Source organism: Lentinula edodes, assembly GCF_021015755.1.
Source record: "Lentinula edodes strain Le(Bin) 0899 ss11 chromosome Unknown C8R40scaffold_47, whole genome shotgun sequence".
In the NCBI taxonomy this organism is placed as follows: Eukaryota; Fungi; Basidiomycota; class Agaricomycetes; order Agaricales; family Omphalotaceae; genus Lentinula; species Lentinula edodes.
In genome coordinates, this window is record NW_025764353.1 from 109,329 (window position 1) to 134,682 (window position 25,354).

Sequence of the window (25,354 nt, forward strand, 5' to 3'; positions counted from 1 at the left end):
CTTACCAGAACGCCTCAAGCAAGGTTTGTGTCCCCTGCGGGGGCAACTAGTTTTATAATTTTCAAATGAATTTTGAAAGTTCAAAGAAGATAAAAATGTACGGCTTTGACTTTGTGAGAATTTATTCCACGTGTGTAGCGAGCGTCAAACGGACTCCGTTCCGTAGACCGTGACCCAAAAAAGAATTTAACTTTCAACCTAAAATCTCTTTTTTGCACGGAACCCGTTCCATAAAAGAAGCAATCCTCAGCTCGGAGATCCGTCTGTCTGGTTTCTCGGAATGGTGGAGACTGTTATGGATGAAGGAATCCGTCATAACCTTTTCAACTCGTACAGGATAATAAAACTAACAGTAATTCCTCCTGGACGACTTCTGACTAGCCAATTTACTCACAATGGCTTACCCCTCGACCTTGAAAAAATCCATGGTCACTGGTTCCGATGAAACTTTGAACCAGTCTCGATTGGATCCAATCGTTGAAGAGCAACAAAGCAGAATCACTGTCGGTGACGACGCGTTCGGGGCACCAGTAGAGACTGTCAGTCCGCTTGGGTACCATGTTGATTGGATTAGTGTGATCTTCTTAGTGCGTGCTGTCATTACTCTTGTGGCAATTTTTGAATCCTAGTTGTGAATAAGAATGTGAGCAGGATAATCGGTGTCGGAGTATTCGTCACCCGTAAGCTTGTATCTTGTCCTATGTCGTCCGCGATGCGATAAAATTCTTTGTAGCTGCGACGATCTTGAGAGGTGTAGGCTCTGTGGGGCTTAGCATGATTTACTGGGTCATAGGGTTCCTGTTCTCTGCCGGTAATCACTCTTCTGCTTGCTTGGAATCGAACTCACATCTTCCGTCCCTCTAGCATCTCTCTGTGTATACCTTGAGTACCTCTGCTATTACCCTCAGCGATCCGGGGGTATCGTCACGTATTTAGAAAAGGTGCTGACATACTTCTTTCTTTGCTCGGCTTCTACTCAGCTCGTCGTCTGCGCACAGGCTTTCCCTCGACCAAGGTTGATGGCTCCATTCTTGTATGCTTGTTTATTCTGTACACTGTCTACGAGTAGTGCAGCGTGTATTGGTATGTATGTTTGGCCTAATATTTCCATTCTACTCGTTAATTCACACAGTCTGTTCAAAGTATTCGCAGAATACATCCTCTTAGCACTCCAATACAACATAACAAAATGGAATGTCCGTGGCGTAGCGGTTGGGTTGTCTACTACCATGACTTTGAGTGAGTTTCTCAGTCGATTTGGTCTGATCTCCCACAAACTTCCGAGGTTTCAGTATGTATCTTGAGCACGAAATGGTCACTTCATTTCTCTAACGCGATAGGGATGATCAAGGTCCTTGCTTTGGTTTTGTAAGCCACCGTTTAGGTCTCACTGTTAGACCTACTCAACCACTTTCAACAGGATTGCTATCACTGGGCTGGTCGTCCTCTGTGGAGGTATCCCACATGTCCCAAATCCCGGGGCAAACTTCTCCCAGCCATTCCATGGAACCTCTAACAACGTTAATGGATTGGTGAGCGCGTTGTTGAAGATTAGGTTCTCATACGTCGGGTGGGAGGTAAGGTTTTATGAGCTTGTGGATGGGGTCATCGGCTAATACGTGATTTAGAGTGTGTTCAGTATGGTCAATGAAGTCAAGGTAAGCAAGACGTTCAATTCTGGAAGATAACACTAATTTTCGTTGTAAGGATCCAATCCCGACGTTGAAAAAATTTGCACCCTTATCACTCGGAGTAGTCTTTGCATTATACATATTGGTTAATGTCGCATACTTTGCTACTGGTGCGTCATCTGCTTTCACCCTTCTTTCATCACCTGTTAATATATTCCCCGCAGTCCCACTCGAAAAAATCAAATCGTCCAACGAAATGATCGCTAATCTGTTCTTCGAAACGATCTTTCCAAGCTCCCCAGACTCGACCAACATTGCCTTGATTGTTCTACAAGTCCTAGTGGCAATAAGCAGTCTCGGGAGCGTTATAGCTGCCACAATATCTGCTTCACGCATCATCCGGGAAAGTGGTCGGCAAGGGCTTCTTCCGTATCCTCAGATATGGGCATCGACAAAGCCATTTAACACCCCGTTAGCGGCGTATCTCCTACGGTGGACTGTGACAAGTGTGCTCATTGTGATTCCACCACCGGGGGACGCATTCAATTTTAGTAAGTCGTTGTTTCTTCTTCACTTCACATTCTTGCAAACACTAACATGATGCATTTTTCAGTTGTAGACCTGCAATATTACCCCGAAAGCATCTATGCATTCCTCCTCATTATTGGGCTCTTCCTCATCAGACGCCGACGTCGAGCTGTTGCTGCTCCCTCTATCCCATTCAGAGCTTGGACCTTCGTCGCGGTTTTCGCGCTTATAGTCAACTTGGTGATCATGATCATTCCCTGGGTACCTCCGGAAGGAGGAATTTATGCAGGCGACGTATCTTTCTTCTATGCGACGTACTGCATAGCTGGATTGGGCGTGTGAGTATCATTTCTCCTCAGGACGCTTGAGTCGGGATTACTCATCCGGAGTTCGGAATGATAAATATAGTATCGCGCTTTCCTGTGTTATCTACTATTTCTGGTATGTCTATTTTCCCCGCCGAGGAGGATATCGAATTCGACAAGTCACCGAGAAGTTATCTGACGGTGCGCAAACCTCGAAAATTGTCAAGGTGCCGATAGAAGTATTAGAAGAGTGGGATGCAGCGCATGTAGACGATGTTGAGCATCTAGTAGGGAACGAGGAAAGGGGGGAAGATCAGACGTAGGGAGGCACGTAGGTCGGTGTATAAATTTGAACACAGGCCGTTCGAATTACGTGGAGGACTCCATGCCTAGAGATTTACACTACTGAACGGGGTTTCCGGTACGTTCTTGGGGTTTTCGTATAGATAGATTACGGCGCAAACACCGCTCGATGTACACTAATTTACATGATACATACAAAGGTTCGAGACTACATAAATTTGGGGTCGACTTGAAAAAATGCACCGCTTGCCCTTCTGAGATCATACAACATATTTCGAGCAACAATGCTTACTTTCCGCGTCTATTCAACTGAACGCCAGTGCAGCCCAAGCCGCTATGGCTCCAACGGCTGCTACGGTAGCAGTTTGTACTGCGACAGTTCCAATGCGACGCGCCCTTTCCAGCCTTCGAACTCGCTTGGGGAAAGGTATGAGAATGCCGTCGGCATCCGAAGAAACAGTGCTCGTTGTGAAGTCGTCGCCGATAGTGCCGCGCGCGCGAACGGAATTGTTGGCGAAAGACTTGGAATGCGATTCAACATCCACACTCATCACCTCATTCAAACTTTCACTCACTTCTACATTAATGACTGAACCTTCACCGATACTGTCATCGCTATCATCAGCGTGTTTCCGCTTCAGCGACGACCGAACCAAGTGGTTTTGGGAAGTGGTCTGATTGATGTTCAGTTCTCCCGATCCTTCTCGTACAATAATGCATACCTGCGCCGCGGTCTGTTCGATTTCTTGACGCAAGGCAACAATGATTCGTAACTCATTTTCAGCATCGGATCGAGCGCTTTCCGTCGCCTTCAGTTCAGCAACACTCTTTTCCTGGAGTTTGTGGAGCTCTAGAGCAGGTAAGGAGATAATCAATTATGATAACATCTTGAAGAAACGAACCGTCAACCATCACCCGCAGCGGCGTATTTTCACTGATATCTTGTCTTTGTAGAACCTTCAACATATCTTCTTGGGTGTCGAGTAAATTGTTAGCGTCACCGATCTGCCGGTAAAGCGCCTTAATATCCGCTTCCGCAATAGCAAGGCCAGCACGACAGTCTTGGAGTTCAGTAATCGGCAAACTGTCACCACGAGTATGAACAGCATCAATGGCATTTTGTGTTCTTGCCTGAGTAATGTGAGCATCCACCTTTGCATCTTCCTTCCACTTGATCCACTCTTGTCGTAAGTTGCTCAATTCCTCTTTGCCATGGACCGCGGCATCTCCTTTCAGGCTCTGCTGGCCCATCAAATCGTCAACATCCCTCCGCATATCATTGAGTTCCATCCTCATGCCTTCAACGTCACTTCGCACTTCGTTAATTTCGCTTTGAAAACCCGCCGAATCCCCGTGAACGATGTCACATTCATCCTTGACACCATCAACTTCACCTCGTAGGGAGTCAAATTCGCCCCTGATACTCTCGACGTCGTTTCGTAGTCCATCTATATCCATACGATTTCCGTCAGTATCGCTCCGCACTTGATCAACATTTCCCCTTGCTTCGTCGACATCAGAGCGGATCCCATCAAGGTCACCTTTCACCCAGTCAATGTCGGTTTGGATTGTAGCGAGGTTGGAATCTAAGCCGCTAAGATGATCCTTTGTGGTAGAAAGACTGGAGGAAAGGGTGTTGAGTTGTGCCAGCTTTGTATTCATGGTAACGACGTTGTCATTGAAACGAGTTCTGTACTTGCGGTGTCGGAGTCGGATGGTGGCAAGATCATTCTAAATTTCGAGAGTTAACATCATAAAGATACATATGGCCTGGACAATAATAACCTTCACAGATAGTAACTCTTTGTCGATTTTATGAAGGTCCTCATTGGAGTCAGTCTCGCGGGCTTCCGAAGTAAGGCCAACAGCAGAAGCATGAGCACCATCGGTAGGTTCCTTCGAGTTAATTTCAATGTTTGACCCACTGAATCGCTCCTACAGTATTCGTTCATCCGGCTGATGTCAACTGACTAGATCGCGGATATACTCACCTTCAGAGACGAAAACGCAGCTCCAGCACGTTGCAAAACGCTCGTTACTGGACTTGAGGTAGCACTCATAACTTGTAGATCAATCATTGAACTGTTAGGTTCTTCCACCTGAGTTATTTGGTCAGTATCGACAACACCAAAAAATGAGGTTGTCATCACATTCTCTGGTTCCTCTTGTACGCCAGACCGGTTGATGTCAACCTCATCGAATACCTGTTCATCCATCCCCAAGCGATCTTCGTCTTCGATGTTGTCAGTTACTACGCTGGGAGGCTCTTCAGTTAGGCATCCTTCTGCATGTGGCCCTAGCTCATCCTCTATGCTCACAAGCATATCCGTGTTATCCTCTGGATCTCTGCTGTCTTGAACATCGTGCACATCTTCAGTATGGTCTAACTGAGGTGAAGACAAGGAGATACCATGTTCAGGAGCCTCTTCGACGAGGACAGCAACAGAACTTTCTTGCTCTTTTGAACAAGTGGAAGCAGGACGAGATGAAGTTTGAACGGAATCAACCATTCGCATCATCAAAGATAGAGGACGAAGGATAGGCTCCTCTGGAGAACAATTAACGGCGCAGGTAGACTGTGACGAGGATTGACTGGAATTGCTTATTCGGTTCAGCAAAGCTGGAGGAGATGAAAAATGCTGTAGAGAACGCATAGGGGGGGAGGAAGGTAGAGGAGGTGGTGTGCTCAACGGCGACCAGGACTCGTGATGTGCGTTGGAATCTGTTGTGAAGTGAATCTACACGATTAAATTCAGGCAGGAGATCGAGCTTACAAGAGGAATCCCTTCTAGGTTCGCTTATCACCAAGGGCGTATCAGTTGAATTATCATTGTTACCAACGCTCTTCGGTGGTGAAGGAGGCGGAGAGGGGGTAGCGAGATCCATAGGAGACATAGACCAGGATTTGGATTTTCGACGTGGAGGCCTATCAGGGCGACCGTGTTGAAATAAAGTGTTCATACTCATTTTTGTCCTCGAACGCAAAGCTTGTGTCGTTTGAGGCCGGATGGCAAAACTATCCTCTAAAGGATGTATAGGACTGCCAAAATCAAAGATGTCGTTGGTATAGGCATCTACACCATTCACCGCTTCGATGGTGGTCTTGTCCGCTTGGGGTTGATTGAACTTTGAATTGCTCATGGAGGGAGAAAAAGATAGCGAAGGCAGAGACAGGTGATCTCTATTGGCCTCGGTGCCAGGAACTGTAAAAGAGATATAAGAATGAGTAAGCACTACAAAGATTTGCTTGACAAGGATACGTACCATTTAATATCGGCAATGTAAGAGTGCGAAGGGCGCTGTTAACGCTAGGTATGACTGTAGAAAGAGAAAGCTTGGGAGGAGGAGGGATTTCCACGATGTCAGATTCATGGTCTGATGAATGATCATAGGATGGAGAAGGCGATTCATTGGAGTTTGCCGAAGAATCTGAGGAAGAGGAATCTCCCTCTGAAGTGTCACTCGACCGTAATCCGTAACGACCTGAGGAGCTGGAAATGGATTTAGTGGTGCTCGCAGGCCTTCTTGGGATAGAATTGTTAAATATAAGTTCCACCCTCGCGACTATGGGTCGAACGATTTCATTGTTCCTACCAACTGATTTGCCGAAAACGACTACGTCACCATTGTGCACTTGCACTAAAGTCTCTGTCGGGATTGGTCTTGAAGTGAGATCTGTGGGTCGTCGGATGTGTGTTCCATGGTGGGATGAAGTATCGGTAACATAGAGCTAAACGATTCCTTATCAGACTCACAAAGAACGAAGTAGTGACCATTGACGTACAAGTCCAGATTCAGAGAATGTGAACTTGGCATGAGCTCTGCTCACAACAGGACAGCGGAACATTGCGCTCGAACTGTCACTATCATAGATATCTGAGCCATGTTGAGGCTGCTTCCGACCAACGACGACGGTGTTCGTATTGACTCTACGAAACATCATACAATGACCTGATTCAGCTCCATTTTTCTCAATATGCAGATCAAATCCTGAAGACTTCAGACTATGGATGAGTACAGATGCTACAAGGCAGCTTCTTACCAGTCACCGCCTGGACAGAGGGGCGAGGCCGAGGCGTGCTGAAGCCAAGGAATTGAATGTCATCTTCGATCATCGTTGGACTTTCCTCAGTAAAGAGGGTGAAGACCAAGTGTATAATCTCGTTGTTAAAGGCTACAGTGAGTCGATGGTCGATGCGGGTCAGGTCAAATTAGAAGAGACGGTGCCGCTTCAAACCTTATATACCGCCGGATATAGATTGCCGGTACCGTCCCGAGGCCAGTGTGATTACTCAGCATTTGATGAGCGCTCCCAACAATGGCTGAAAAAACTTGCGAGAAGCAAGTGATGGTGATACATCGATAAAAGTTATCAGCACTTCAGCCCCTGGATGCGCCTAGCAGGTACATAACTTCGAAGATAAAATAAATAATAAACTATCTATTTATTTCCGAATCCCTTTTCAGAATCAATGCCCTGCTTATATCGCACCCATATGTCCGCGGGGCGTCACCGGTGAATAGGCAGGCAAAGGCCTTGGTGTTAGTGGAGTAGTAGCGCCGGCAGTACGTGGAGTTCTTGGAGGTATGGGTGCAGAAGAGAAACCGGGCCCTGCACTAAGCGGGGGCGCCGTTCCTAGCCTTGAGGGGGTTCGAGGAGTATGCGGGGTAATAGGAGGGATAACAGGTGCATTCTAGAGAGATGATGAGTCAAACGTATCAGACGCGAAGGAAGTGATATTCACATAGAACCCTCCGGGGCCTTCAGCAATGATATGCAATCCGGGAGATGGCCTCGATCTAGCTGGTTTCACTGGTGCAGATAATTGTTGGATACCGTGACTGCTGGGTCCAGCACTCCTCGAGCCATTCTTCGATTGCGACCCATGAATCAAACTGCCCCAGTGTACTTTTCCTTTAGACATTGGGCTTGACTTCATCGACGGCTCCGCGCCCGCACTCCTTGGTTTCTTGATAGATGATGAACCTCGACTATTGCTGGACCGACCATGACCAGGAGCACTGGCTGGGGCGTAGTCGTAGCTTCCATACTCGGACCCAGAACGTGACCCAGACTTGATACTACGCAATCTGGAGCTCCATGAGCTGGAACTGCTACCTTTGCCTGGCAGAGGCGCAGAAGACGGATCATATCTAGCCTCCCAGGTAGGGCCCTGTATTTGATTCTTTTCCACGGATAGATATTTGTCGTCGTCGGAATCGTCATCACCTTCCTCCTCATCGCGCCGGCGGCCATGGGAGCTGAATGCCAGAGGCGGGATCACCCAAGTTGGAGCATGTGAAGTCAGTCTCCGGGTCCGTCTAAGGAAGTAATATATTGCAGCACAGAGCAGTAGGACGAGAACTATTATTGATTTGAGAGATTTAAAATACATATCAGACCAAGAAACTCACGTATTGTAATGACGATCGCAGCGATGGCGCCTCCTGAAAGTTTATCGTGACAAACGGTTGTACCATCAGAGTTTGTAGTGCAAACTTGCGCTGCGGCAACGCCTTCCACAGAATACGAAGATAGTAATAGAACAACCATCAACGACCAAGCTTGGCTGTGATAACCTTTGATGTCCGATGAGTTTCTTGCAGTTTCCTTACCAGATGTAACACATACCTTTCGAAGTACCAAAAGCGAAACCACCTTGTCCAATCATCAAAGTTGTTCCTTTCATGACCAATAACTTCTTAAATATAAACTAGGCTCGACCAGCGAAATTCAGAGGAGATACGAGTACCGCGCAGCAGCAACAAGTCACCAGGACTTGGGGGCAGACTTCACTGTCAAAGTGAAAGTGTGAAGGTGGAAGGGAAGTCCAATCAAAAGATCAAACGAAAAACCATGGCGGTGTTTATAAACCTCCCTCGGCTGTTCCAGGCGCTTACTGATATGTTTCCGGAACAGCCCAGGAACAGCCTCCCCGACTGGGGCCGTATCATCAGCCCAAAAAAGTTCATTCACTTGGAGTCGGGGCCGGATGGCTTGTATGTAGAATCAAAGGCTCCAAAGTCACTTTAAGTATTTCCGTCGTTTTCCAAAGTGCTAATTGACACATAGAAGGGAATACAGAACTTTGTCAATGCTCACCCAAATCGCCAGCGTCTCTGACATCCTTCACTCATCCTACCGAATCCAATCTTTCCAACCATTCTTGAAACGATTCTACCCACTAGAGAATAGCGGAATTCAAAGGCGTTGGATGTCGATTGGTCTCAACAAAGGACATTGTTGCCAGGCTGTGGGTAATATTCAAAACGAAATTTTGACAAAACAGTAAATGGGAGAAGGAGGAAAGGATCAGGAAAGTATGTGAAGAGGTGGAGCGTGTGGCGTTTAACTCTTAAAGTTGAGGGAATCGAAATCATAATTGAGGCACTACTTCGGGAGAAGGGCGGCAATGTTTTTTCACGAAACAATTACGACAGCCAATGACGAAAGATGATAGTGGGTAGAGGTATTGTATTTATCAGTCCGTGGAATAAGTAGTGTACGTGTGTATTTATTTATGTGCACTTTGAGAAATACAACTAAAAACACAGGAGATGAAGGGTGCCTTTACAAACGAGTGGAAAGGAATGTTACGATTAGATATGTACCTCTGTGCCTTTGAGGAACGCACTTAAAAGCATAGGAGATGGATTCACATAAAGAGAGGTGAGGAATGTTTATTTTTGTGATACTACACTGAAGGGGAACAGACGAATAGAGCTTAACATTGCTCGTACATTTGCACAGAGTCGCTGTGGAAGATTGATCAGCAGTGACACAGAAACACGGTAACAGGCGAAGACAAGCCCACATCACAAAAGCACGTTGGTCTGGATTTGTAGGCCATGTTGGGTACCATTGATCCTGAGCATTCAAGAAATCGCGCATAGCAGCTATGTGTGTAAAATTTATTAGTTTCGTGCTGTGTTCAACTTGATGTTATCACACTTACTCAGAGAGCCATCCAACCAAGGCTTTTCTGGTCCATCGGGAAACCATCCGTTTGTTCCCCCAATACCAACATCCAAAATAAGATAGAACCCTAGACTCAAGATGAGCAGGAGTGCGGATGTGTAGTAAAGCAAGCAACATACGCTGATCAAAAGGGGCAGCATTAGTCCCATTGACCCAAGGATTCTCAAGAGCAACAACTTCAGAGCCATTTTGGACAACAGCGGGGAAATCACCCCGGTCCCAGAAAGCTTCGTTGATGTTGAGTTCCAACATGTGATGTAGACGCGAGTCGACATATATACGACTGCAGGAAATAACAATCGGCATTAATAGATATCCTAAAGCCACAACAGAGGACGTACATGAATTTTTCGGTCCATTCAAGTGAATAGGTATGGAATCCTTTGTCGTAGGAACCTCTCTTCATCTGCCACCATCCGTATGTTCGCCAGACTTCGTTGAGCCATGTCAGAGGACCCCAATTTAACGATCCGCGGACATAATCGGTTCCTCTGCGAATCCAGGATTGTTTTGTTTCGAACAACACGAAGACAGATCTCGCAACTCACTGTTTGGGATAACTTGGCCCATTCCCTCGTGCTTCCATGATGTCAATCTCCCCTATGTAATGGAATGTGTCAGAACGAAGGTCGAAGAGAAAAAAAGCTCAAGGTAAGAGAATTAGATCCGGCAGATTGTGCTGGGTGGTGGAAGTCGAAGTATGAAAGCATATTTGACATTCATCAACAAAATGTCCACTTACCACTCAGAGGCCATGCCCCGTAAGCGTCGTCAACGGGCAGCATCCATATCGCAGGCCACATCTACCACAATGGATCAGAAACTTGCGCCACCAGTATAGCCTTTCAGCGAAGCAACGTACCCAGTCCCTGCAGCATTGTCGGTCAGCTCAAATACGGTGATGATGGACAACGGATTGAACTCACCCAGTTGGGATTTTTGCCACAACATCGACTCTTCCGAATTTCATACTGGCAGTTTTTCGTGTGCTAAGCCTCGCACTTTGGACGGGGTTGATGATCGTTCCCGCGGTAGCATTGCTGACCGCAGAACACGCTTTGTAGTAAGCTTCAGCGTCGAACGTGTTGGATCCGATAGCAGTTTCGTTTACATTTGTGGCCGCAGTTGAAGAAGAGTCAGTGTAGGATAGCCCCTGGGTGATGTTGTACGTGCATCCGGAGATGTTATATACATGCCCGTCGAGTATATCAGCCATTGGGATACTGTCAGAAGTCAAGGTCGGAAGAATGTACAGATGGCCATTTGCAACAAAGGAGTTATTTTCAGAAGCAGTCGTCATTTCAAACTCGCCGTTCCTGATGATAATAGAATCAGACTCAAACTTCAATCTCAGGATGAACGCGCGATCTTACCCGAAACCGCTCATGTCAACCTCTCTGAAAAATGTCCCGTTGTCCCCAAATACACCATCTTCGCTACTAAAGTCTTCATTGAGGACCATGCAGAGATTTCCTGTGATCATTGGCACGTTCCGATAGTCCAGGAAACATTTAACGGCGCTGACAACCACTCCAACAAAGATCATTCCGTACGTAAGGGAGTACGCGATGCGAGCGTAGGGGTCACGCGAAGACAGCCAAGGTTTGTTGGGCGCCGTCGTGAGCATAGTTGACTTGGGACGGTCTCTCTTTGATTTCGCCGGGGCTAGAGCACTATGGATTGTGAGAGGACGTGAAGAAGGAGCAGCAAAAGCCTCTCTGAGACGACCTGAGAGATGGCGTGAGCTGGCATGGGGGGAGTCAGATAACGACGAAGTAGTGGGTCGACTGCTACTGTATATTGATGAAGACATTCGCGGAAGATCGGCGACACTATTAGCGACAGAAGTGAGTCCGCTGCGAGGTCTGGCTTCTGGGAATGGATAATGACTGTCATTATGAGCACCAGGAGTGGCCATCGGGGTTTGGTCACCAAAACTGAGGACGCTCGCTGGAGGTGAAAAGGGATTCGCGGCCATTGAAAACGTAAGACTCCGTGGGGTTACCGGGGGTGTCTCTACATAGGTAACTCCGGTGTTAGGACGAGTCTCATCAGTGTGAGTGCCACTGGCTTGAATTTGAACATGTTCAGCAAACCGTGGCTGAGGGACTGTGTCACTAGCATCTGAAGTTGAACCAGATGCGGACATTTTGGACTCGAATGTGAGATGGTGTGACAAAAGTTAGCAACCCAGCTAAGCCAGTGGGTTTTTACAAATCGATGAATCCTTGTTATAAAAGAAATCATGATCAGACGGACAAATATTCAGCCGGTTCAAAGACTTTTCCGCGCACTCAGCGTTTTGAATGTCAACTTTGTTCCTGGAGGACAGGACACTGGTGGGAACTATTAAGAAGGACGAGTATTGAGATCGATCTTGTATAGTTTTCTGCGTAAGGTGTAAGCGATTACCATAAACATCGGCATCTAGATATTTACCTCAACTTCCTTTTTAGACGCACTGCCCCATTCGCTCGCCTCGATCACAAGGATATCACCGCTGGGCACTGCAGCTCCAGGCAATTTCTCATTCCTAGCACTTGCTAAAGACCTACCCGTGATGGTCATGCGACTAAAACTCTACCTGGAGTGATTCACTCATCACTGGTACCATACAAGCAAGTTGTTGCCACTGAAGTAGTGGACAGTTCGTCTCACTAGCGAGCGCGATGTGGCAATCGACGTATCCGCTGGACATCGTTAGACATCGTGGCTAGTCCTGATGCAGATGGAGTGTACTGAGAACGGACTACTGTTCGAGTGAGACGGCACTTACCTGATCCAAACACAGTTGCCTAACTGGAGGCAGCTCACATGCAGTATGTTGTATTCATTTTCAATCCCCTCCTATCAAGGAACATACTGCCAAAATATAAGCTGTGGATTGATCCAACAGTCGTCGTTGATAGTCAAGATATCATGTCAAAATCAGTTGCAACAGGTGTTAGGCAACACATTCAACAAGCTAGAGACAATGGACTTCATGGACAAGTCATAGTCGACAGTCAAGAGATGCACTAGAAGCTAGTCTTTCGGACGTGGATCAAATCACGAGTGGAACGATTAGAAGCGGAGAAAAATGGAATAGTTAGTTCAATTTCTCCCTCAATTTCCTCGAGGTCTTCAAGTGTTCTTCAAATGAGATGTCCCCGGAATCTTCTTGGATAGATTTTAGCGGAGTCATTTAGCAGTTCGTGCAGAACTGAAGAAATCTTCGTGGGAATAAGTGACGGAGCATCAAATTTTCCCCCTTCAGACTTCACTATCTTCCGACTCGCTCAGTCCTGACGGTAAGTCCGGGCCTAGACTTCAAACATATGGTGATGTTCTTGGATTTACGTACCTACTGTAGGATCCAAAAACGAATGTTCCTGTACCGGAAGGCGCACAACTTTTCCGCCATTTCCCAAAATACAATATCTCAAACCCTCAACTGACTAAAACCTAACACTTTTGGCTGGCAACGGCTTCTCTTCTCTCAATAACGCGACGTCCGATTCCGCGAAGTTGCTCAGTTCTCTATGTCTAGTTCATCGAAAATTCTTATAATGACGAACGTGGTACGAAGATGTCAGTTCTGATCGCCTTCTTAACATAGTTCTTTGAAGTTCTGTCATCGAAATAGCTAACTCAAAGGAAGATTTTTATAAAGGTATCCTTTTTTTCGCCTTCATGAAGCCGTGGCTCAAAGCGTTAGACATCCCCCTTAAGCACTCACGAGCATCACGTATCACAAATCTCAGAACTTTTCTTTTGAGTCCTTGTATTACCCAAGGCCCGGGTTAATACAAATTTGGGTCGGCTTTTCTTTTTTCGGAGTGCGCTCTTCACCCATTCAGGTCCATAACCCCTGCCACAAAAGAATATGCACCCATGACATCGCATGCGTATCGATGGCCAGCGCCAGCCAGCGCCTCGAGCTTAAGGTCGATTTCTTTGCGCGTCAAGTTCTGGTCAAATCCCGGTCTCATTTGTGCAGACATTTTCTCTGTGTAATCAGTTTTCTGACCCTTTTCTCTTATTCACCGGATCAAAGTATTCAATGATTTCAATAATTCTTTGCCCTGGGCTAGTTTTCCAGACGTATCATTCGTTGGAAGCTCAATAGGGCTCAATCCCGAAATCTTTTCACGAAACTATAAACAGTCATGTCTGATGCTACAAGTTGGAATCTGTCGACACCACAAAGCCCTGAGCACAGCTATATCAAGTTGTAAACAGAGCGACGTGCCTGAAGTTGGCGCGAGTTCTATCAGGTTAAGTTGCCTGTATTGCTTCCTTGTTCCTTGTGCCAGAAAACAGCTTATAACTCAGTCGGGCCCCTGGAGAAGACTTCAATACTAGGGACGAGATATCATTGGCAATTGTGGTGTTTTCTAGGACCCGGATGAATATCATTCGGGATTTGTATAGTACGTTCTCGGTTTTTCTTTTCGTGTACACTTTGTTCCTCAATGTTTTGACAGACGTAAAAAAATCTCAGTATACATAGTATATGTATTACTCATCACTTGAAGATTGCAGAACGACATCCTCCGTTCTTTGGTATCATACAATTGTTATCTTGCCTACACGACGTTGCTAGAGCGCACCTTCACTATCCAATCAAAGTTGCATTTATTCTTTCAAGACTTCGCTCTGACTTCACAAGTTGATGGAGATATATTCTAATAGAGTGCAAATCCGTTCCTGCTATAAATCCGAGCTAGGGGATATGCCATTTGAAAGCGGCACGGCTTCATACTTGATGTTCTCTTCATGTCATTTCTTATCTTTTTAACACAAGTACTCACTGGCAAATTGATGAAAGTCTCGTTAGCACTCACAGAACACTGCGTATCTCCCATTTATGACGGGCATCTTGGTTAAAATAGAGACATTTAAGAATAATATTCTGACCTTATTCGGAAAGAATACGGCTTATCATCAGCGCTCAACCTGCGGGATCCTTCTAACTGAGTTATGTCTGAAGTTTGTACCAATCGCCACTACTAGCCAGCATCTGCCAGCTGCCAACAGCTAACGGCTTCAGATTACCCATGATGCAGGTGCTATCTTTGTATCATGAAGACATCATGCACCTGATCCAACGCGGCGTGTATGCTCTCCGACCCTTTCCATTGGTATTGTTCCGTGATGTTCATTTCCGAAGACGATATCAAAATCATTTTAATTTTGCATGTCTAGCGACTGAAGGAGATTGTAGCTCAAATTATCTGGTCTTTGCTAGTAGGTCAGCAACCTTCTCTAAAATCTTATGCACCTCATCTTATACGTGGATTCAGTGCAATGCAACTACGATACGGTGGCGTAGCGGTAAGGTCTTCGTAATAGCAATATCAGATTAGAGGCCTGAAGACATCACAATGCACGCGTATACTCAGGAATATTTACGTGGATATCGCCACAAGTTCAAGTCGTTCGAATCTCTTCCTTTCAATGCAATGCCAAACATATCGCCTCCTATCGCTTCCGAATACTGTAAACCCTGCTGTAAGCATTGCCTCAGAACAATCTCTCGGGGGGTCCGGAATCCTAAAAGGGAAAGAATTTCTGTCATGCGGCTAACCTGCCCGAGTCCGAGGCTTTCAGAACACTCATGTCAACTCATCTGGAACGTTACACTCTAATCGCCTATGGACCACCAGACAGGCCACGACATCGCCCTGGTACCTCGCCTGCCTTGTGCCAATCAAGTTTCTTCTCGGGGCCCCACTTTGAAACTTCTGGCTTGTATCTGGCATAAAGAACAAACTTCAGTGGTCCGTAAACTGTTCCCCGAAGTGTAAAGAAAGTACATGCTCTTCGATGACCTCTCCGAAATTATCTCATCATAGCCGGGCCTATACCTCGCCCATGATCCATGGCGTCAGAGAGGGGCAATATCACAGTTGATGCGCCCTGGATGATTTTACCGCATTCAATCCAACCAATCATCTGAAAACCTCACTGGATTTTGCCTTGTCCGATCAGCGAGGTAGTAAAATTGTGTATATTCACACGTCCAGTCTTTTACATACTAACTGAAGGATCAAGAACGCGCTGAAGGCCGAATGTACCTCACCTCAACTCTCATCGCACCTGCCAAAGCTTCTATTGAACAGCAGATCTTCTTTAGCACTGCACCAATCCTTTATAAACGTGATGGTCTGTCATTTCATACTCGGCTTTTCTTGTTACTGTAGCTCCCCACGGCTTGCGGTCCTCAGCCAATACTAATCAGAGGGTCACCATGGACTACGATAATTACGACGCCGTTCTTCATTATCTTTGGGCCCGCGTGAGTATTGGCCGCTTTGTTTAATTGGTAGTGTTGGAACTCCTATATAGACCCAAGGAGATGCCTGGTTCAAACCTACAGAGGAGAACATTTCAGCTGGTGTTTGCCTCCGTGTAGAGCAAGGTATTGAATTGTTTCTCACTGCTTCCTCATTCTCATCATCGAGCTTCTAGGTCGCTTCCGAGTCTTTCCTTATGAGAATCGATACTTGGTGCCATTTGAAACAGGCGAGTGCGAGGTCCTTTCCGTATAACTTGATCCAGTTAAACTTGCTACTTCGGACTTCCTTCCCAGCCGTGAGGCAATTGAATCCCCTTGTGGCAATCAAAGTTCGCAGCGCAGCGGTACACGCTGCTCTTGGAACTGTGTAAGTTCTTTCGCCTTTGCCATGATATGCGCGATGCTCAACATTCTGTCATCTCAGCCCGGAAGATTCCACCGCTATCTATCTGGATGTTGGGACTCGCATACAAATCTTGGAGACCATCAGCCATTTGCCTACAGCGGATAAGGAACAGTGCGGTGCTTTCATCGTGAGCATTCCTATGATATATCGTTGCATGTACGCTTACATCTCTTAAAGCGCGATGAACGTGTCCTCATAGTCTGGTCGGATGATTTGGACAAGATCCTCTCCTTGTGCAATGATTTCGAAAACAAATTGATGAAACTGGTTTGGCGCTCCCGCACGGTCATCGGTGGGACACCTTCACTTCTCAGCAACTCTGGCAGCGCCTCTATCCCACCTTCGACTACTGCCTCTGACGTCAACCTTGCCGAGAAGCCTAATTCTGAATCCCAAATTTCTTCTGTACCCTCTTTGACGCAGGAAGTTCGGAAGCCAAAACATAAATCCAGATGGAATTGGGCTCGGGGACTAACGAGAAAAGCTGCTGCGAGTCCCACTGATTTGGAGAAGGGCTTAACACCACAACCTCGGCCTACGCGTCTACTCGCTCCTTTCTACAGTGGTTTTGGGGCTGGTTTATCTGTTTGTACGTCTTCTATGATTTAGGATAAGGTATTGCGAACTCTGAAAGCCTTTCACAGACTTCGTCGGATCAGGCTTGTCTATCTTGATGCAAGAGTATCGGTTGGACAACGACTGGAGAAGGTTCCTGCTTCTGGTGACTACTCCATTCCTATATTGCGTCTCTCTTGTGAGTACAACATAATCTATGAGTGCGCCGATATTCATCTGCGTGAATAGTTCTTCGCGCTGCAGACCATGTCCAGTGTCACATTTCTGTATGTAAATTCAGCGTCATCATTGCTTCTATCCTGACTGTGATGGGTTAGATTTGGCCCTGTCGCTCACCATCACGAGAACTCTCGCTATTACTCTGCAGTTCCCCCAGAACCCAATCCTGAACTAGACTCTCGTCTCCCTCATGTTACTGTTGAGCTACCGGTTTACAAGGAAAGCCTTGAAGAGACAATGTGAGTTTGACGCCACCGCACGACGGAACCACTCTTGTTCCGCGAGCTACGCTGCGTCTAAGGCCTAGTCCCCTTCTTTTTACTTTTCATGCTCTTGATCGCTTGCCATTCACCATACGTTTTTCTTTGAATCATTTCACGTTGTTGTATTAACTTCTGACTTCTAGTGCACCGTCCGTTCATTCTCTCAAAGAAGCTATGCAAACTTATGCTCGACAAGGCGGAACTTCCTCGATATTCGTTCACGACGATGGATTACAACTCGTCAGCCCGGAAGAAAGGGAGCGCCGTATCCAGTTTTACGCCAATCACAACATCGGCTGGGTGGCACGGCCTCCCCACTCTAATGATCCGGATGGATACAAACGCGCTGGACGGTTCAAGAAGGCCTCTAACATGAACTACGGCTTAGCACTTTCGTTGAAGATGGAAGCTAAACTTGCCGAACTAGAAGCTTCGGAGGCCTCTGGGGTTTCAGCTGCTACTGAAGACGGTTTATGTTTGGAGGATAAAGCTTTACAGATGGCCATCGAGGAAGTCTACGAGACCAACGGGAAGAAATGGAAACCTTGGGCCTGCAATGGTCGGTCACTACGGATCGGCGATGTCATTCTCATAGTCGACTCTGACACCATCGTGCCAGAGGTGGGCCTAACTAACATTATTAATACCTAATATTTTGCACTGACCTCATATATGCAGGATTGTTTCCGGGATGCTGCTCGGGAGCTAGCTGAATGTCCTGACGTGGCAATCATTCAACATGAATCTGGTCAGTGACATTGCTTCTATGTAGTATTGAATTCCTCTGATCTTAGCTCGACGTGTAGATGTCATGCAAGTTGCTCATCACTTTTTCGAGAATGGGATCGCGCATTTCACTCGTCGAATCAACAAGTGGTAAGCTTTAACGTCTTCGTCCTCGCTAATTGATATTCATATGTTGGTTGTAGTATATCTATGGGATGCGCCAATGGCGAAGTCGCTCCTTTTGTTGGCCACAATGCTTTTCTCCGATGGTCTGCTATACAAGATGCCGCTTTCATTGATCCTGATGACGGTTTGAAGAAGATATGGTCCGAGTCAAACGTATCTGAAGACTTCGATATGGCGTTGCGTTTGCAGGTAGGATGTCCAACTGTGAATCAAAACGCCCAACTGACGCACTATGTTATCAATAGCTCAAAGGATATATCATTCGATGGGCCACATACTCAGATGGAGGGTTCAAGGAAGGTGTCTCCCTAACGGTCGATGACGAATTGAACAGATGGCAGAAGTATGCCTATGGTGCGACAATCACCTTGTATATGTGGCACCGTTGCTTACCGATTCCTATAGGCTGTAACGAACTGATCTTTAACCCCCTGATTTCTTGGTGGAAATCAGGTCCTATTACTAAACAGCTACGAACTTTCATTTGGTCAGGAGCTCCAGTCCATTACAAGTTCAGCATGTTCGTATCATGTTCGCTGTGTATATGATAGTCACAGACCTGATTTTCTCCAAACACAGGATGTCTTACATGTTTTCTTATTATGGGCTCGCTGCTTCGGTGAGTGAGCCTTCTAATTTGCTTCTATATATTTACTAATCTATCGATAGGCCATGCTTTCCGTCCTCAATTATTTCCTTTTGGGATGGGCAGCCGATGTTGATGGGTTCTACCTCAAGAGTTTCGAGATTTGGTTGGCATGTACCGTCGTATTCCCTGGTGCAGGAAACGTAGGTTATACGGTGCTAGAATATCGTTTGGGTCGACGCAATCTGTTTTCCGCCTTCCTTGAGAATATCACTTGGATTCCGTTCTTGTAAGTCTATATCTATTGACTATTAATTCATCCTCACGTTCAATGGTAGTTTTTTCTTCTTTGGCGGGCTGAGTGTTCATCTCTCGGCTGCATTATTGGCCCATATGTTTTCATATAACATCAAATGGGAGGCAACTAAAAAGGTTTGTGCTTATTTGTTTCTTCAATTTTCTTTAGATGTTAACGACGTATACCACACAGGAAGTTGAACGATCAAATTTCTTCATCGAGGTCCCCCGCATCTGGAAACGCTATCGACACATCATGGTCCTTGGAGTCATCACTATTGCTACTATCATTGTGCTATCACTCGATTTTGTACCAGAATCATGGCGTATACCTGGAACATCCTGGGCTATTATCCTTCCTTTATCGTGGGTTTCCTGATCTTTATCTTACTAGAGCTAACGAGAGCTAACGATTTCATATAGTATCGTTGTGGCAGGACACGTACTGTTCCCTGTAAGTTCAAGGTCACATCGCCCAATTTTTCGCACTTATATCACTTGTCTAGATTGTACTAAACCCTTGGCTGATGATTTTTTCTTATTGAGAGTCTCGCATTCTTTTCTACCACCCACCCACATCACGAACACAGTGGCTCCATTCACTATCTCGAACTTTAGGATATTATGGTATTTTATCTGCTTTACAGGAACTTTGGGCTTTTGGAGCCAATCTTGGGCTATAATGACGAAAAGCGCATGTATTCTCAAGGACTAGAGTTGAAAGAACTACATGGACTCTTCGGTCGACAATATTGACATCCATAGACTTCAATATACTATTGTGCATTTGCTATCATACACATACTTTACTCATTCAAACATTGACAATGTGACTTACTGAATGCACGAGGCGCGTCAAGGCTCGTAGTCAGGAATCCTCGATTCCCTTGTGCGTGCCGCATCGTAGTTCCTTTTCGTAAACCATTCTTCTTAGCACCGATTTATTTCGCTCCTTTGCTGCTATCCGCTTCTTATGGGCACGCGGAATAGAATAGCTCGCGATTGTCTCATAAATGGTATCTTCTTTGAAGCCTTCTCCACCTCATATTACTAGTAACCAGACCTTCTTCCCGAAATCGATGAAGCGAAAGCTCGAGCAAGACATTGAACGTTCATGAGGCAGTCTCCCGATGAGTCAGTCTATATAAGGAAGTTACATGCAAGCGTAAATATTTTTGCTCAGGCTTTACTGTGTATGATAGATAGATACTAAATAAATATGTATATTCAGATACAGCTAGTGGAGACGCCTATCTGATATTTTGATACTATATGTATAACGATCTGAACTCGATGGGTCACTCGTTTCGGAGGTAACAATAGCTTTATAAATAGGGGTAGAGGTGGAAATGGCCAGGTTTCAACGCCTTTAACACAAGATCGCTCGCTAGCCTCCTTCTCTATTACTTTTTCGTCCTGTTTTTTTTCTGACTAGGATCGGCCATGACCCACCGCTGTTTTCCTCTCTTCTTTCTTCTTCTCTTCATAAGCCTTTTGCTCCGTTTTCGCAGCTCTCCGCTTCTCCTTACGCTCCTCATCTCGTCCACAGGAAGTGCCATGGTACCTGAAGTATGATGTACGAGGCAGGAGCAGGATGCGAAATGGGAGGCATCAGCTTGCACTAAGTTGTATTCAGTGCAGTTTGTTCCAGATTGCTCATGCTGAGGATATGTATTCTCCATTTCCCCGCTCGCTCGATCAACTGCCACGAATAAAGGCCAGTTCGGTCGCGACAGGCACGTGGTTCCAGGAAAGATTGTCTAAAGAAGCGGAAGGTTGCAAGGCTTCCAGGAGCAAATAATAACCTGCACTATACATAGGAGGGGCAGAAAATAGATTGAGGTATGTGAATCTGATGCCTCAACTTGAATTAAATTGTTGTTTTACTTCGTCGACAGTTGGGGTTTGGAGGAATACGGAAGAGGCACGAATAAAATTAAAAGCGTGGATGGCGATCGAGCGCCCTCTTGACGAAGTTTTATGAAGGATTCGTTATTGTTTCTGTCTTGACTGCCGTTCCGGAAGGAATGGTTGAACTTAGTACTTGCTCTTAATTGGTTTCACGAAGTGAATATCCAAGCAGAATTCGTCAGGAATGCGTCAGGAATGTCTTCCCAGAGCTTCGAAAGATTGGTGTAGTTAACTTCAAACTTTTGAATTTGTAACTGGTCTCTCCTCTCAGCGTATGCTCCTCGGACAGACAGTCTGCGTCCGCTTCCGACTCCCAGAAGGTCGTGATTTTGATTTACCGAGTATATTATCATTTGAAGGTTGTCAATTTCGAGGAATTTACGACGCGCGTCGGAAGCCTCATACTTTTATTTACGTAACGACAAGAACGAAAAGGGTCGAAAGAAATCGCATATTCATTCTCACGGAACAAAGCGAGCTATTGCGTAGTTTCCAGGCGCTCGTCCTGTGGCAAGAAGTCATACGCAGCCTCAATTTCTCTACGTTCGAATATGTAATATGAAGCTCTAAATTATATTTCACTTGGTTTTGGCTTGAGGCATGGTCTTCTTATATGCTTCCTCAAGCTCTTTCTGGAAATGTGGAAGGACAGGCATGTGGGTCTACATAAAAAAGAGCAAGTTAGTTGACGAGTGAAGGAATCATAGAGATTCACAAATCAAAGTACGAACCTTGTATTCCATGCTGAATTCGCCTGAGAAAAGAACGAGCAGAGGTGAGTTTTTTAAAACAGGAATTACATTGAAGACAAATCGAATGAAAAGGCGCGATGGGGCAGGAATAGAAAGGGTGGAGCGGAAGAAGTTGGGAAGGGGACGGAGGGGAAAAGAAGAAGGGAGAAGAGGAAGCAAACGTACCCTTGCCCTGAGTCGAACCACGCAATTGGTTCGAATAACCAAACATATCGTTCAAAGCGACTTCCGCTATACACGTAAACTCATCATCGCGAACTTCACTATCGATAATGGTACCTCGACGAGTGTTCAGTCCACCAATCACAGCACCTGATACGACATAGAAAAATGATTATCAATCGGTATCATATCAGCCTGGAAATTGGGGGCAAGCCCAAGATCACAGCCACTCACTTTGAAACTCCACAGGAGCAATAACTTCTACTGTCATGATTGGTTCCAGAATGACTGGATTAGCAAGCTTGTATGCTTCACGGAATGCACCGATTGTCGCAATCCTGAAAGCCAATTCAGACGAATCAACGATATGGTATCCACCATCCAGGAGGACAAGTCGACAGCCAGAGATGACGTTTCCAGATAAGGTCCCTTTTTCGAGGGCTTCAAAGAATCCCTGATGCGGCACAGCAGTAAAAATGACAAAAAGTGAACAGAGTGATAGGGGAGCAGCCAAAAGGTTAGCCCATTGAGACAACGAAGAGTAAAAATAACGGACCTTCTCCACACCGGGGAAATACCCTTCAGGGATTGCTCCTCCCAAAATATCATTGACAAACTCTGTGTCCTTTCCTGTCTCCTCGTCGGGTTGCATAGGCTCAATGTACCCGATAACTTTAGCATATTGTCCTGCACCCCCAGTCTGCTTCTTATGAGTGTAGTTGAAATCGGCACGCGAGGTGATTGTTTCGCGGAAGGCGACGCGAGGTTTGCCAGTTATGCAGTCGACGTTGTATTCTCTACGCATGCGCTCGACATAGATCTCAAGGTGGAGCTCACCCATGCCAGAGATAATGGTCTGAATGTAGGAGAAGAGGGATGAAGGAAATAAGCAGTTCGGCGATGATAACAGGTCATGATAGTACATACCTCTTTACTTTCGTGGTCGACGTGAACCCTAAATGTAGGATCCTCCTTTTGGAATCGATTCAGCGCGCGTGAGAAGTTGGGTGTTTCGATTCCTTTGGATTTGATAGCGAGGGAGATGACGGGTTCTGGGACATACATTGAGGTCTAAGAAGGATAACATGTAAGCACAGTATAACTAAGTTAGTCGATGAAGGAATATAGTTACACACCATCGAAAAACTCGTCTCCCCATCCGTAAATGTATCACCAGACGAACATTCCACGCCGAACATCGCACAAATCTCTCCTGGTCCAATTGAACTAACATCCTCCATCTCGTTACTATGCATCCTCACCAATCTCGGAACCTTGACCTTCTTCCCAGTGCGTGCATTATAAATCGTATTCGCCTTCTTCAAAGTCCCCTGATACACCCTCATATACGTTAATTGCCCGAACCTCCCTTCCTCCAACTTGAATGCCAATCCAACCAGAGGGGCATCTGCAGCGGGAGTCAAAGGGACCATCGGTGCTGAGCTTGGCTTTTCTGTATCGTGGGCAAGAGCTTCCGCTTCTGAAGGGTTGGGCAGATACGCGCAGACGCCATCGAGGAGGGGTTGAACACCGGTGTTCTTGATGGCAGAGCCTAAGAATACTGGGGAGAATTTCAAGCCAGTAGTGGCTCGGCGGATGGCGGCATCGATTTGGGCATTGGTGGGTAATTCATCCATGAGGACAAGGTCACCAATTTCTTCATCAACGTCGGCAAGTTGTTCAATTAGTTCCCGACGTTTAGCAGTTGCAAGGTCAATGAGCTCGGCAGGGATCTCTTCTGAGATGACGACTTCGTTTCTAGATGGACGCGATGATATTAGGAACATATGGCTTTACAAGAAAGGTTGTGTACCCTTTGACTCCTTGATTATATATTGAGCGCCAGTGAACCAGATCGACTACCCCACGGAATTCATCCTCTACACCGATAGGTACGTGAACCGCAGCAGCAGGAATCCTGAGTTTCGTTCGGATCTGGTTGACGATTCTCCATGGGTTGGCTCCGGGTCTAAACGGAACATTTGGTGAAAACTTCTGTATATCAAAGTGAAGTCTGGAGTGACATACCTGTCCATTTTGTTAATAAAAGAGATCCGAGGAACATTGTACCGTCTCATTTGCCTATCCACTGTCGTAGTTTGACTCTGTACGCAATCATTATAAGTTGTAAAATGGCGGCATAGAGGGAGGACGTACTTGGACACCTGCGACAGCACATAGAACCAGGATAGCCCCGTCTAGGACTCTCAGAGCTCTTTCAACTTCTATAGTGAAATCAACGTGTCCTGCAAATATGGGACTGATGCATGAGCCTTAGTCGAAAGTACCAGAAAAGACGTCAGTCCACATACCAGGAGTATCAATGATGTTGATAGCGTACTTTTCCTTCTCGTTTGTTATTGCGTTGGTTGCCTCCCAGTCACAAAATGTGGCAGCACTCTGAATAGTAATACCCTTTTCTCGCTCTAGATCCATACTGTCCATCTTTGCACCGACATTGTCACGTCCTCGGACCTAGTGTATATATCTAGATGTGATATAAAGACGGGATAGAGGTGATTCTTGAATACGCACTTCATGGATCTCACGAATTCTCCCAGTATAATACAAAATTCTTTCCGTCAACGTAGTCTTGCCTGAATCAATATGTGCAGAAACACCGATGTTACGTTGCAGTCGAAGCCGAGACCGGTCGTGTTCGGAGAGAGTATACTGAGGAGTAGGAGGAGTAGTTTTTTCTTCCGCTGTTACTGGTGCTTTTTTGAGCACAGCAGCTGCCGATGCCCAGCGTCGGTCGCATCGAGCAGAACGAGTTATCGAGGATGAAAAGAATGCAAATGAATGGGAAAGTGTGTTGCGAAGCATTTTGAGCTGCAAACTCTGAAAGCTGCAGTGCTTCAGATACAACCCGGTCGCGCTACACCGTACGTCGTGGCGAAAGAAAAAGTTCTTTTAGCGGTCACAAAGGTCGAGGCCGGCACTTGGAAAATCAACGCTTGAATCACATGACAGTGACTATTCTTTCCACAACGATGAGTGTAAATCAGTTGCTTGGAATGTATAATTCATTTTACGTGTAAAATCTAGACATTGGCCACAGTCGAGCTCATATTTGACTTGGTACGATCTAATAATGTGCCGGTTGAGAAGGCTGGCGAGTGTTGTCATGAACGAGCTTTTGTAGTTCCTCCTCTCCTTCCACTACTAATGCGAGCCTTCCATCCCGCTGCGAAAGATCAACTCATCAAGCAGCAGATCATCGAAGATGCGGAGGCTCAAATTA

General features: G+C 46.0%; 6 protein-coding genes across 6 annotated transcripts; 2 read left to right on the forward strand and 4 right to left on the reverse strand.

Moving 5' to 3' along the window:
• Positions 1-167: 167 nt before the first annotated feature.
• Positions 168-2,966, forward strand: C8R40DRAFT_1127367 (high affinity methionine permease). Its single transcript, XM_046229057.1, has 13 exons — positions 168-587; positions 641-680; positions 734-811; positions 865-941; positions 999-1,083; positions 1,144-1,239; positions 1,293-1,368; positions 1,421-1,577; positions 1,629-1,658; positions 1,708-1,801; positions 1,856-2,182; positions 2,245-2,497; positions 2,568-2,966. The coding sequence occupies exons 1-13, from the start codon at positions 396-398 to the stop codon at positions 2,785-2,787; spliced, it is 1,725 nt and encodes a 574-aa protein (XP_046081268.1). The 5' UTR covers positions 168-395; the 3' UTR covers positions 2,788-2,966.
• A 737-nt stretch (positions 2,967-3,703) lies between these two features.
• On the reverse strand, positions 3,704-7,203 carry C8R40DRAFT_658070 (uncharacterized protein). Its single transcript, XM_046235797.1, has 10 exons — positions 7,005-7,203; positions 6,810-6,941; positions 6,552-6,757; positions 6,032-6,497; positions 5,542-5,970; positions 5,178-5,489; positions 4,759-5,120; positions 4,553-4,702; positions 3,920-4,498; positions 3,704-3,851 (listed from the first exon to the last, which is right to left on the reverse strand). Exons 2-10 carry the CDS (start codon positions 6,880-6,882, stop codon positions 3,837-3,839), a joined length of 2,592 nt encoding a protein of 863 aa, XP_046081269.1. The 5' UTR covers positions 6,883-6,941; positions 7,005-7,203; the 3' UTR covers positions 3,704-3,836.
• C8R40DRAFT_658086 (uncharacterized protein) lies at positions 7,137-8,419 on the reverse strand. The gene is made up of 2 exons (XM_046235798.1): positions 8,400-8,419; positions 7,137-8,347 (listed from the first exon to the last, which is right to left on the reverse strand). Exon 2 carries the CDS (start codon positions 8,161-8,163, stop codon positions 7,462-7,464), a length of 702 nt encoding a protein of 233 aa, XP_046081270.1. The 5' UTR covers positions 8,164-8,347; positions 8,400-8,419; the 3' UTR covers positions 7,137-7,461.
• A 653-nt stretch (positions 8,420-9,072) lies between these two features.
• Positions 9,073-11,724, reverse strand: C8R40DRAFT_1212909 (glycoside hydrolase family 16 protein; the record flags this gene model as incomplete). Its single annotated transcript, XM_046233204.1, has 9 exons — positions 9,073-9,523; positions 9,583-9,664; positions 9,724-9,813; positions 9,866-10,029; positions 10,088-10,237; positions 10,295-10,346; positions 10,489-10,549; positions 10,696-11,062; positions 11,120-11,724. 9 exons carry the CDS (start codon positions 11,722-11,724, stop codon positions 9,493-9,495), a joined length of 1,602 nt encoding a protein of 533 aa, XP_046081271.1. The 3' UTR covers positions 9,073-9,492.
• Positions 11,725-15,978: 4,254 nt separating this feature from the next.
• Positions 15,979-19,830, forward strand: C8R40DRAFT_1057635 (glycosyl transferase family group 2-domain-containing protein; the record flags this gene model as incomplete). The annotated part of the gene is made up of 21 exons (XM_046225163.1): positions 15,979-16,026; positions 16,077-16,149; positions 16,200-16,257; positions 16,328-16,393; positions 16,451-16,559; positions 16,610-17,021; positions 17,077-17,186; positions 17,237-17,274; positions 17,326-17,466; positions 17,634-18,111; positions 18,169-18,238; positions 18,297-18,366; positions 18,420-18,591; positions 18,648-18,756; positions 18,808-18,922; positions 18,982-19,021; positions 19,072-19,277; positions 19,327-19,420; positions 19,479-19,651; positions 19,709-19,739; positions 19,792-19,830. 21 exons carry the CDS (start codon positions 15,979-15,981, stop codon positions 19,828-19,830), a joined length of 2,652 nt encoding a protein of 883 aa, XP_046081272.1.
• A 1,944-nt stretch (positions 19,831-21,774) lies between these two features.
• C8R40DRAFT_1057464 (elongation factor G, mitochondrial) lies at positions 21,775-24,936 on the reverse strand (the record flags this gene model as incomplete). The annotated part of the gene is made up of 12 exons (XM_046225152.1): positions 21,775-21,858; positions 21,928-21,950; positions 22,114-22,260; positions 22,345-22,564; positions 22,667-22,966; positions 23,038-23,181; positions 23,247-23,868; positions 23,924-24,079; positions 24,139-24,215; positions 24,268-24,356; positions 24,423-24,585; positions 24,646-24,936. 12 exons carry the CDS (start codon positions 24,934-24,936, stop codon positions 21,775-21,777), a joined length of 2,316 nt encoding a protein of 771 aa, XP_046081273.1.
• Positions 24,937-25,354: the final 418 nt, after the last annotated feature.